General features: G+C 59.1%; 6 protein-coding genes; 2 read left to right on the top strand and 4 right to left on the bottom strand.

The window, feature by feature from the left end:
• The first annotated feature begins 1,565 nt into the window (after positions 1–1,565).
• Positions 1,566–2,243, top strand: CHC_T00008678001 (Phosphoglycolate phosphatase). Its single transcript, XM_005714856.1, has one exon. The coding sequence runs from the start codon at positions 1,566–1,568 to the stop codon at positions 2,241–2,243; it is 678 nt and encodes a 225-aa protein (XP_005714913.1).
• A 22-nt stretch (positions 2,244–2,265) lies between these two features.
• Positions 2,266–2,541, bottom strand: CHC_T00003035001 (hypothetical protein). Its single transcript, XM_005714855.1, has one exon. It carries the CDS (start codon positions 2,539–2,541, stop codon positions 2,266–2,268), a length of 276 nt encoding a protein of 91 aa, XP_005714912.1.
• CHC_T00010234001 (Actin) lies at positions 2,266–3,721 on the bottom strand. Its single transcript, XM_005714854.1, has 4 exons — positions 3,587–3,721; positions 2,744–3,523; positions 2,403–2,629; positions 2,266–2,311 (listed from the first exon to the last, which is right to left on the bottom strand). Exons 1-4 carry the CDS (start codon positions 3,719–3,721, stop codon positions 2,266–2,268), a joined length of 1,188 nt encoding a protein of 395 aa, XP_005714911.1.
• Positions 3,722–4,045: 324 nt separating this feature from the next.
• CHC_T00009388001 (isoleucine--tRNA ligase, cytoplasmic) lies at positions 4,046–7,534 on the bottom strand. Its single transcript, XM_005714853.1, has one exon. The coding sequence runs from the start codon at positions 7,532–7,534 to the stop codon at positions 4,046–4,048; it is 3,489 nt and encodes a 1,162-aa protein (XP_005714910.1).
• A 1,879-nt stretch (positions 7,535–9,413) lies between these two features.
• On the bottom strand, positions 9,414–9,663 carry CHC_T00003033001 (hypothetical protein). XM_005714852.1 is given in 2 exon segments: positions 9,414–9,510; positions 9,511–9,663. The coding sequence occupies 1 exon segment, from the start codon at positions 9,661–9,663 to the stop codon at positions 9,511–9,513; it is 153 nt and encodes a 50-aa protein (XP_005714909.1). The 3' UTR covers positions 9,414–9,510.
• An 82-nt stretch (positions 9,664–9,745) lies between these two features.
• Positions 9,746–10,327, top strand: CHC_T00003032001 (hypothetical protein). The gene has a single exon (XM_005714851.1). The coding sequence runs from the start codon at positions 9,746–9,748 to the stop codon at positions 10,325–10,327; it is 582 nt and encodes a 193-aa protein (XP_005714908.1).
• The last annotated feature ends 2,082 nt before the right edge of the window (positions 10,328–12,409 follow it).

Here is a 12,409-nt window from a genome sequence, read left to right as displayed (position 1 = left end):
GCTCTCGCCACACAGCCCCCCCTGCGCACGGCAGCCGCCCTGCTTGTAGCCCTCGCGTCCGAGCCGAGCGGCCCCACCATGACCGCCCTGCTGTCCGCGCTGGTCGCCCTGGACGCGTCGGACCGCGCCGTGCCGGACGTCCCGGGCTTCGCGCGCCTGTTCCTGGCGCTGCATGGCGCGGACGCGGCGCAGCGCGTCGACCATGCAAAGGCGCTCGTCGTGCGCTGGGAGCACGCGGGGGGGTTTGACTATGTTGAGGCGCTATGCGCGGCGGCCGACGTCATCGGGGAGGACGGCGATCGCGATATGGCGGAGGACTTGCTGACGAAGGCTGTGCGCGTAGCGGGCGAGACGGGCAATCAGCTGGACAAGAGCGAGCCGTTGCTGCGGTTGGCGAGGCTGTATGAAGGGAGTGGGCGGCCCGTCGAGGCGGAGGGGCTGTACAGGGCTATCGAGGAGCGGTTTGCGCCCGTTTGGGAGAAAAGGATGTTTACGGTAGCCTCTGCGGATGTTTATTCTAGGACGATGGAAAGGTATGGCGATTTTTTGAGCAGAGTCGAGTTTAATGGGAAGACAAGGGGGAAGGAGGGTGAAGACAAAATGGCGAGGGCGAGGGAGGTCAGGGGGGTATATCCAGAGGTTCTAGGGGGTGAACCGTGTGTGCCGTTATGGGTTGTGGGAAGCGTGCTGCCCCATTTTGAACTGCCGGAGCCAGAAGTGCGGGAGGAGTGAGGAAGAGGATTAACGGACATGTATGGAGGGTGAGATTTTCTCTCAACTGCATCTAGGATGAGTTTTGATAGCCGGTTTTGACGGGGGGCTTCCGGTCGGTGACGACTGAGGCTCTCCTACGTAATGTAGTTTAGTGTGGACTTTGAGCTTAAAGTCGCATTCCGCGGACGGGGATAGAGGTCTAATTCTTGAGAGAGATAACGAGGCGCAGGCCCCCTGTACCAGTCTTCCCAACATACCCACCCTCGCACTATGTGAAAAAGAGATCGTCGTTGGCAGACGACATTCTGGCGTGAAGCATCTTGGGTCCCTATTGTGATATCCACAGTCAAAAACAATAAGGTACAAACGTCGCCCGCTGCCGTGATCCAACAAGAGACGCGAAAGAGGACCATGCCATTCACTCGCGTTGTTGCCGCGCTCCCGATTCTCCTTGTCCCGCCCCACGCCAAGCATCCTTCGGGCTTGGAAGCACGCCAAGCATCCTTCGGGCTTGGACGGACACGGCCTGCTTGGACAGGCGCGGCCTGACAAATATATTCTCCTCCTCCCCTTCAGACAGAAGACTCGTGTTGATTGCAGCGATGAACGCGCCTTCCTTGTTGGACTGATGATCAAAAATCTAAGAAATTGTCCACTGTCGTGCAGTCCACGTAGGTTATACTCGCAGGAGGCGTTGTGTCCACATGCGGCCTCATGTGAATGCTTCCCCGCCGAACTCCACCACCGCACAACGTGCTCTACGCACACAATTCACAAGTGCAAACACCGCCACTGCCTCACATCCAACGAGTCTCTCCCCTCCTCACCCCCGTCCCTTTTCACCAAACAGCATGCGGGCAGCAATCTTCGATCTCGACGGCACTCTTGTCGACTCACTGGGTGACATCGCAGCCTCGGCTAACCACGCCTTATCCTTCCTGGGCACGCAACCACGCACCATCGAGGAGTACAGATTTCTGGCTGGCGGCGGCAACACGAAATTAATGACCCGCTTGTTGCAGTCTGTTTTAGGAAAGGAGCCCCCGTCGGACCTTGTCGCCCGCTGTGTGCAGATCAAAAGGAACTATGAGAACGGGCCGCAAGGCCATGTGCACACCACGGTTTTCCCCGGCGTCCTGGACATGCTACACGCGCTGCAACAGGCGGGAGTCCAGCTCGCCATTTTGTCCAACAAAACTGAGCCCAACGTCCGCGAGGTTGTTGCAGACCACCTGCCGGGTATTGAGTGGAAGTATATAGCGGGGGCAAGGGATGATGTGCCCCTTAAACCCGACCCTACCGCTGCGTTAAACATCATGCGGCAGCACATGGACGGGGTGGAGGTGAAAGATTGTGTCTTTGTAGGGGACACCGATATTGACATGAAGACGGGTATTGCGGCAGGCATGACGCCTGTCGGAGTCTCCTGGGGATTCCGCCCCGTCGATGAACTCAAACAACACGGCGCTGAGATCGTTGTAGAAACGGCGCTCCAAATTTCCGATTTTGTCCTTAGTAGGACCGCATGACCGACAGGCCCGGCTGGATGTGTTACTGCGGTGAGCCCCCTCTGCAACACGTTTCTTGTTTCCAATTTCTCTTCTTATCATGGCAGGGCCTTTTCCCTCTTTGTGGTGGGCATCGACGATGCCCGAAAACTACTCGCGCGCCACATTTTGTCCTGCTACAGCGTTTTACGGTGCATGATGGCGGCCCCATGCTCGAAATACTCCGCCCTTGTGACAGCCATGGACCGAAACGTTGTCGACAAAGACGCCAAAATTGTACCGCCGGTGTATGCGCTTTGCAGCCGGTCTGGCGGTGCATGGATGCGCACTTTTGAATCGCGGGGAGCCAGTACTTTCATTTCTTCCAGCAGCCTTAATCCAAAGCCCGGCAACTTGGTCGTACCCCCCTGCACAGCAAGTAAACATTGTCATAAGCAAAAATACAACCAGCATACACACAATGTTAGTGACGCAAAAAGAACTCGACACCTTCATATGCAACCCAAAAGTCGCCAACGTACCGCTAACAAAATGGATCCATACAACCTCCTCCGGATCTCCAAATCACCCGCCTCCACAGCCGTTTGCAAGCAATCTTGCACGCCTCCAAACTCGCACGAAACAATTTCGGGCTGAAACAATATCTCTGCTGCGCGAAATCGCTCCGCTCCAATGCGCACAACATTACCATCTGGTAAGTCAAATTCGGTCATCTCCTTCCTCCCGGCCGCAAACTGATGCTCCTCCTCACTCGGTTTAACCGCCACAAACGCGTGCCTCTCCTTGATCCTCCTCGCTGCCTGACGCTCTGACGAGCTCGCAAACAGCGGATTGCCGCTTTTCCGCATGAGGGTAATGAGCCTATCCGTGACATCCCTCCCCCCCATGTCAATCCTCCGAATAGCATGAGCATCGCAGTGCCCCTCAGCAATCGGGAGCGCAGTAGCGACAGTGTCACCAACATCCAGCACAAGCCCCGTAGTCCTCCCTGACGCGTACAGCGCAAGCACGGGCGGCACGGCGAGGCATAGCGAGGGCGCGTGCGCAGACTCGAAGAAGAACTCGGCCATGCGCTCGCGGTTGGCGCGCGGATTGAGGGCGTTCTCGGTGACGAGCATGGGGTGCTCGCCGTGGCCGAGGCGGAGCAGGTCTTGCAGCATGTGGCGCCACACGGCCTCGGCGTCCGGCCACGACGCGACGGCGCCGCGCTCGAGCGGCGACGAGATGCGCACGACGCCGGCCAGTGTGCGCAGCGCCTCGCCGACGGCGACGCGCCGTGCCTTGGCAGGCTCGGCCGCGTACTTCGGGCGCGCGGAGGAGGCCGTGGAGGGGTCTGGCGGAGGGGGAGAAGTTAGCGGCATCACTTGCGGATGCTTGGGACGGCCAACTAGCGTGCCGATTATGGCGACCGGCTCCGGTGAGCCCGCGAAGCCGCCTTTGGTTAGGCCCGAGCCTAGATCGAGCACGACTGGCTGGTTGAGATCGAAGAGATTGGCCATGGTGAGTGCAGAGGGGGGAAGGGTCGAAAGTGGTGAACGCGGAGGGGATGGGATCAACTGACCTTTCAGTTAGAGCGGAATGCGGAATGTGAATTCCACGGGTGACAGATTTCGAATTGCGGAGGGAGTGCGGAATGGCGGGAAAATGGCGAGTACGAGATAGCGTGATGGGTTCGCGTCATCGGTGTGACGTCACGGCATTACGCGTCACGGCATTCATTTCATCAGTTGTTCTGTCGTTCGTCTTATTACTGATTAGGCCTGAGGGAATTCACAGCCTTCATGGGCAAGTCAGTGCGTATGTATTTATTCTACTCTCTTCCTTCACAAAGGAGCTCCGGCAGCTACGCGATCCGCGGTGCACAAGAACAATTCCTTGCCTATCCGTACAGAGCAGCACCTCACCTCCCCATCCACTGTCACTGCCACATCCACACTCTCAAGCATACCATCCTCCTTCTTCTCCACGTTGAGGCACTTCAGATCCCGACACCGCAGATACGCCGAAATAGCTTGCGCTGCTCTTTGATTCCCACTCACAAGCTCCTGGATCCGCGCGGTGCTGGGCGCAACTGACGCCTTGGTCAGGCAAACCTTCAGCTCGGCTTCACCAATCGCTTCTACGCTTTCATAAGCAATCTCCACCGCTTCTTCCGCCTTTTCGGAAATCACTAGAGGAATACAGCCGTTCAGCACATCCCGGAATACACTTTCCTTGCTGGACATAACAGATAGTAACGAGGCATCCTCAGTATCAATAAATATTTCAATCTTGTCCTCTGGTCTCAGATTCACCTTCTTTCGAAGCTTTTGAATTCGGTTGATCATTTCCTTCGCCGTACCTTCATTCACCAGGTCCTCATCGCGCACCATATTGAGGACGACAAGCAGCCCATTAGAAGATGTTTCTACTTGTAAGTCACCACAGGTCTTGAATTCTTCCTTTAGCTCCCTACTGATCTTCACATCGCTGCTTGTCAAAATATGCCCAGCCACTTCCAGCTCACCCTGCGACTCCAACTTAAGGACCTCCTCCGGTTTCAATGCTCGCACAGCTTTGTGCACTGTCTTGAAGTCCTTGCCGAGTTTTCGTCCCAAAACACGACCATCAGCGTCAGCTTTCAGCATCACGTATTCAGATTCATCGGACGAGTACTTGACCGTCCGCACATTTAGTTCGGAACGAACGTACATCTCCAGAGATCTAACAGACTCAATAACGCTCGTATCCCTGTGAATAACGGTTGCTTCTTTCAGTGGTTGTTTCAAAGCAATTTCTTTGTGCTCACGACCGACGCGTCCAAGCACGATTGCAGCCTTCATGTGTTCGATAGCCGCTTCAAATGGCTTGTCCACATGACTCGTATCTACCTCAGGTAGCATCAGAAAGTGAACAGAACCGGACTGGAGCTCCTCAGGAGCTACAGGCTTCAAAATCTGGTATGTGTATTCAGCGAAGAAAGGAGCAAATGGTGCCATGAGCTGTGCCAAGGTCAGAAGAACATGAGCCAGTGTTCCTAGAGCCGCTCTTTGTTCTTCCTCCGTCCCCATTCCCTTCAAACGCGGCCTGTTAAGGCGGACATACCAATCTGTCAACGAATTAACAAAGCTCAGAAGCTTGGGGACCACGGTGTAGAGACGGTATGCACTCATCTCCTCGTGAACGGCAGCCGTCAGTGAACCTAGAGCCGATTCAATCCACACGTCCATTTGATTCTTATGCTTTTCATGCTTTGACGCATCAGCTATTTTGAGTGGCACCCCAGATGACTTGTCCAGTGCTCGGACGTTTTGGGTGAGGAATCGCAAAGAATTGAACCAGGGCAGCATGACATCTTTGATGACGTTACGCACCCCTTCTTCCTTGAACCGCAAGGGTTCCGCCCGCACGACCGGTGAGTTGACCAAATACAGCCTCAGCGCATCAGCACCGTAGTTGCTTAGAACATGCACAGGATCTGGATAATTCTTCAATCGCTTCGACATTTTCTTACCGTCTTCAGCAAGGACAAGGCCGTTGACGACGCAGTTCTTGAAAGCAGGCTTGTCAAAAAGCGCCGTCGACAGCACCATCAAAGTGTAAAACCAGCAACGATATTCATGTGGTTGCCAACCGATTGATGGTGCGGGGAACGAGTGTTTGAACTGCTCTTCGCTGTCTTTCTCAAATGGATAGTGAACAGATGAGTATGGCATGGAGCCACTTTCAAACCAGCAGTCAAATACCTCAGAGGTTCGTTTCAAGGCCGCCCCCGTCTTCGGTGATTTGATCTCAATATCATCGACGGAATCGCGATGAAGGTCGGTAATGCCCGTGCGTCCCGACAGTTCCTCCAATTCCTTCACAGAACCGATGACAATGAATTCACCAGTTTCGTCATTGGTCCACACAGGGAGCGGGGTGCCCCAGTACCTGTTTCTGGATACATTCCAGTCTCGGGCATTCTCCAGCCAGCTGCCGAAGCGATTGTGCTGGACGAAGCCCGGCACCCAATAAGTTTCCTTATTGTTGGCGACAAGTTTGTCCTTGATTGCCGTGACGTTGACGAACCAAGACGGCACTGCACGCTGGATGAGTGGCGTATCGGAACGCCAGCAGAAGGGGTAGCGATGGTTGAGAGAGTCATTCTTCACAAGGCGGCCCCTCTCCTTCAATTCCACAATGATCTTCTTGTCGGCTTCCTTCACGTGCAACCCCGCGAAGTCGACAACGGGGTCCACAAACTTGCCATCGTCGTCCACGGGACACGGCAAGTCCTCGCCAAGATCCACGATGCCATTCGTGGTGCACACGCGGTAATCATCCTCTCCAAACGCTGGCGCCTGATGCACAATACCAGTACCATCCGCGTCAGTGACGTACTCATCCGAGAGCACCCTGAACGCGCGCTCACCGTACTCGTTCTTGAAATAGTCGAAAAGCGGTTGATACTTGAGACCCACCAACTCCTTACCCTTAACCTTTCTCAAGATCTCAAATCCCTTCTTCTTTTTTGGGTTTTTGTACAGTTGGACTAGACGAGACTCTGCCAGCACATATGTATTGCCCGACTTATGGTCGGCCACATACACGTAGTCCAAATCATCCCTGACGCAAAGAGCGAGATTGGATGGAAGAGTCCATGGGGTGGTGGTCCACGCGAGGAAAGACGCAGGCTCCTCGGCGTCGATGATGGGAAAGGAAACGACAACAGCCGGATCGTCGACGTCCTTGTAGTTCAAACCTGCCTCGAAGTTGGAGAGCGGGGTTGTGCAGGCGGTGGAGTACGGCATCACTCTGAAGCCGCGATAGACGAGCCCTTTTGCATGCAGGGACTTGAAAACCCACCACACCGTCTCCATGAAGGAGGTGTCAAGAGTCTTGTAGTCATTTTCAAAATCGATCCAACGGCCGAGCCTGGTGACCACAGTTTCCCATTCTTTTGAGTAGCGCATAACGATCTTCCTGCACTCTGCATTGTACTTGTCGATGCCTAACTTGAGGACATCGTCCCTCGATTTGATGCCGAGCATTTTCTCGATCTCAAACTCGATAGGCAGGCCGTGGCAATCCCAGCCGAAGCGACGGGGCACATGATGGCCTGTTTGGTAGGCGAAGCGGGTGACGGTGTCTTTGATTGTGCCTGCGAGGAGATGGCCGTAATGGGGAAGGCCGGTGGCGAAGGGAGGGCCGTCATAGAACGAGAAGACGGGGCGGCCCTCGCTGAGTTTGTTGGCTGTGTGGAAAGCGTCGATGTCCTTCCAGTGCGAAAGCACGCCCTCCTCTGTGGAGGGGAAGCTAATACGCTCGGGGACCTCGCCGGGTGTCGACATGGTGCAGTAGTAGTTTGATCAATGAGGTTGGGGACAACGAGCTTCGACCATCGGAATCCCGCCCTAACGCAAAGACAATGGCACGCTGTAAAAGGGGAGAGCGCCAGTTTGTTGCGGCCGTCGCCCTCTAGCGCTGGCTTGCACATTGGAATGGGCGAGAATAATTGGCGCTCACAGTTGCTCGCTGGCTTCTCCACTGGGGACAGCACTGAGGCACAGTCAACAGGCCAAATTTTATCGGAAAAAAGTACCGCCCTCTTAACCCGGGTCACCGCTCATCGTCATCGTCCAACGTCGCAGTCAGCTCCTCCATCCTCTCTTCGAGTCTCTCGAGCGCGGGCTCGACGTGCTTGACGAACACGCGCGCGGCGCCGCGGCTCTGCGGCGCGATGAGCCACAGCACGAACGCGAACTTGGCGGGGTGGTACAGCGGCACCCAGAAGCCGAATAGCGGGTCCAGCGCGCGCCCCGTCACCTGCAGGAACACCGCCACCACGCCCCACGTCGCCAGACGCTCCACCAGCTCCGCGTTGCTCGCGTTGCGCTTCAGCGCACGGAAGCACACGTAGGATGGGTACAGATGCCCGATGCACAGGCTGAGATGCGTTAGAATGGGCAGAGCTGCGCAGCCCCCAAAAGGGGGGGGGGGGGGGGGGCGTAGTAGCTTACCAGAGAGCATGCGAAAAGACGGCTCCCATCGCGGCCGATAAGGGGGTGAGAGGTGTGGGAGCGAGTGGGCGGCGGCACCCGAAGAGCCCAGACGTTGTCGTTACTCGGTTTACGACAGGTGCCACAGCTTCAGTACGAGACGTGAGCTGCGCGAAAGTCAAGCACAAAATCTCTGAAGGGCCCAATCTGAAAATTGGCCCCCCTTGCATCCCGCCGTCGTCCACCTTGCTGTTTACCCCCGCTACCTAAAACCCACCACCACACCCATCGCAACTCTCCCTGTCCCGCCCCCGCTTCACCCATCGCCATGCCGTCGACACCACCCCAATCCCTCCCGCCCTCCCCCCCAAAACGCATTCGCCTCCGCGTGTACCATGAGTACGAGCGCCCGCGCAACGGCCGCGAGCTGCATCTGCCGTTCCGCGGCGGCACCACCGCCCCCACAGCCACAGCCTCCGCCCTCCACGCCGTCCTCTCCGCCTCCATAGACGCGACGCGCTTCACTCCGCACATCTACCACCCATCTGCCGACTGCTTCGTCCCCGTGCTCCCGGACAGCGACCGCGTCTTCGCGGCCGAGCCGGCGGCGGAAGGCGCCGTGCTGGCCCTTCCGCACCTCGACGTGAAACTAGTGCGCGCGTCCGACGCAGGCCGCGGCGCGGGTGGGCTAGCGCAGCAGCTCGTCTGCGACTCGTCCGCCACCGCACTGACGGGGAGCTGGTTCGGGATCGGGATTGTGCGCGGCAAGACTGCGAGCAACCACGGGTCGCTGTGGCGGTCGGCGCTGCAATTTGGCGCGGCGATGACGTTCACGATCGGGCGGCGCTACGAGAAGAAGGTCGAGGGCAGTGCCGACATCTACAAGACATACCGGCAGGTGCCGTGCGTCGCGTACCCAGACGTGAGCGCTTTCGTCGAGGCCGCCGCCGTCGACGCACAGGTCGTCGTCATCGAGTATGGCGGCGAAGACCTCTCGCAGTTCAAGCACCCCAAGAGAGCCATGTATGTGCTGGGCAGCGAGGACGCAGGCGTACCCCCCGCCTTGGTGCAGCACGCGCAAGCGCACGTCGCCATTCCCACCGCGCCGGGGAGGCCTAGCAGTCTCAATGTCGCCGCGGCAGGCGCTGTCGTCATGTACGACCGCCAGATGAAGATGGCCAGGGCTAAGCGGGATCGGGACGAGGCGAACGGGACGCAACCAAGCACCAAACAGAACAAAACTGACGCATAACTGCGCGGGATTACTAATTTACTACCATGCCCTCAAGACGTACTGTATATATAAGCATACAATGAGCCCCTCCCCCTCACTTTCTCCCAAACCATCCCTTGATCATACCAGTGACCTTTCCCATGGCATCCGCGCCCTCGTCGACGTACCCCTGATCGACGTACTTGCCCTCGACCTCGACGTACCCCTTAAAAAAGTCTTTCGCGCTTCCGGTTGCCCTCCGTCTCATCTCGGCCTCCTTGATCGCGGACACGCGCTTCGTATCGCCCGCCGCGCGGGCCTTGTCCACAGCGGCCTCGCGCTGCCGCTGGATGTCCGAGCCCGAGCTCTGTGTTAGTAGCTCCAGTGCCTGCATCTCGTCGCCGTCCGCGTCGGCCAGCGCCGCGTCGGCCACCGCTCGAGTAGCTGACGGAATCGACGACGCTAGACGGTCCACGGCTTCGGCCCATTCTGCAGTCATGCCGGCCGGCGGCCACGGCTCGGGCGCAATGGGCGTGGGCGCAGAGGCTCCCGTGGTCGCAGCAGCTCCCGTGGCTGAAGCGACTTCTGTGGCCGCAGCAGCTTCCATGCGCAGACCCGGGCGACGCCGCGCCACGGGGGCACAGGCGGTGGACGGGCGGCACTGTGAGCGGGCAGTGAAGGCGGAGGCGCGGGTGAGGGGTGCCGCTGGGGCGGAGAAGGCAGGAGTGTTCATTACTGCGAGAATGCTGAGGCTCCAGGCGGGATGCGATGAGGAGAAGAAGACGCTGAGGAGGGACAGAAAATTGAAGGACGCTGAGGGGTTCGTGCCTATTGCACAGAGGCTTAAGTGCTGGAGACGAAGAGGAGTGCTTTCGCCTTGGGTTTTGTTAAGAAACCGATGGCGAGGAGCACATAGGGCGTTTGTCCAGTGAAAGCGGCATTGGTGGTGAATGCGGAGCGTGGTTGGCCGCAAAGCCGTGCCGGTTGGGCGGTTCACGAAGCGGCATGCAAGTGGCGTTCGACAAGTGGCCGCCTGCCACTGGCGAGAAGATATTTTGCGGGGTGCAGCCTACTGTTTACAGTGTCTCATGCTGTAAAGACTATTTAGCGTACAAGTACAAAAGGCACAGTGTAGTTATCACGCCCGCAATTAGTTTTCCTAAATTTTTTTCTAGTTTCCTTCTCGCATGCTCTGCCCTCATTGGCCGCGCCTTCCAAATCGAGAGATAATGCACATCCCACGCCTACCGCTACAAAAACACGCGTCCCCCATCACCCGCCTCCCGCAAGCGACACCTCACCTCCCCCTTCCCGCCTCCGCAAGCGATACCTCACCTCCTCCTTCCCGCCATGTCCGCCGCCTTCGCCGCCCGCGCCGCCGACGCGGCCGCCCCCGCTTCCCCGCGCGCGGGTCGCGACTCGTCGATGCCGGATCTGCAGCACCACACGGCGCGCCTGCGCCGGCTGTCCGACCGGACGCCGAGCACCGTGTCCGCCGTCCCGTTCACGGGCTCGAGCAGCGCGGCGGCGAACCGTCGCCAGCGCCGCCTCGCGCCGCCACGCACGCCCGCGGCCGCGCGCAAGGTGCCGCCACAGAAGCAGCAGCAGCAGCAGCCGGCATACTACGGCGCGGATACCCGCTCGTTCGAGAGGAGGAGCAGGCGGTACGTCGACCGCAAGAACGCCTCCAAGCGCGGCGGAGGCGCGCCGGTGTTTTCGGGCGCGGATTCCAAGGCGCATAACGCTCGCATGCTCAGGTTGATGGAGCACCGTTGATGTGGGTTCTGGGCGCCGCGAGGAAAGGGGGATTGTGGGTGTCGTGTGTTTGCTTTTCGCGATCGTGTTTGGGGGTAGCTGGGGTCTTTAGTCTTGCATTCCGGATATAAACAGCTCATTATTACGACTCTATCGCCTCTCGTTTACGACCCTACAACGGCCTCCCCCTCTCTAACTCTGCACTTTCGGCCACACCTGCCAGCATCCGACGGCGCTACTAACCACTCCGCACGCCCCGACCACCGCCGGGTGCACGTCGCCCACGCCGCACAAGCTAAACGCCACGACTGCATCCCCTCCTTGCTTGGCGCACACCGCCATCACAGCCCTCTTTCTCCTCAGCGTCGCGTAATACTCCCTCCGGCTCTCCCCCTCATCCTCGCTCTTCTCCGCAATCTTCTTCCTCAGTACCGTCTCCCTCTTCGCCAGCTCGGCCGCCGAATGCACGCTGCCGGCCAGCCCGGCCACCACAGCCGCGAGCCAGAACCGTGCCGCGCGCCTTCCGGCCGTCTTGACGTCCCCCTTGAGCACGCCGACCTTGTGCAAAAACGTAACATTATCTGACAAGTAGTACAAAAACATGGCGACATCAGCGGCCACGGCGGCCACATCCGGCAGCGGGGTTGCGGCGCGCAGCGCGGAGACGCGCGCGCGCGACTTGGCGTACACGGACGCCCACTTGAGCAGGCGCCAGATCTGCCTGGACGTGCCGAGCGCGGCCTCGAGGGCGTGGACACGCGCGGCAGACGAGTGGGGGGCGGGCGACCCGCGGCCGCACTCCAGCCCGCGCACGAGCTTGCACACGTACTGCACGAGGCGGAACAGCTTGTCGCGGCCGTCCGTGTGAGACAGCGCGCGGTGCCAGGCGTCGGCGAGCAGCGGCGACATGGGCGCGGGCGCGGGCGCGATGGCGACGGAGGGCGCGGACATCGCAGGAGGCTTCGCGGGAAGACGCGCGAGGCGGGCGGGCAGGGAGCGAGGGCGGCGCCGGCGCGGAGAGCTCAGGCGGTCGTGCACGCGCGGCGAGGCGGGCGCGAGGGCCGAAAGAGAGGAGAGGGAGTGCGGGCGACGACGAAGGCGCGGCGTGAGGCGGTCGTGGATGCCGGGCGTGGAGGGCGAGGGAAAGGTTGCGGCGTGGAGAGTGGGGGACGACGCGGCGGCAAGCGGGGTGGAGGGGAGCGGGGTGGAGGAAGGGCGCGGGCGTTTTCTCATCGACAGGGAGCCGGGGGGGGGGGGGA

This window comes from Chondrus crispus, genomic scaffold (genome assembly GCF_000350225.1).
Source record: "Chondrus crispus Stackhouse genomic scaffold, scaffold_17, whole genome shotgun sequence".
Taxonomy (NCBI): Eukaryota; Rhodophyta; class Florideophyceae; order Gigartinales; family Gigartinaceae; genus Chondrus; species Chondrus crispus.
This window is presented reverse-complemented; position numbering and strand designations above follow the sequence as displayed.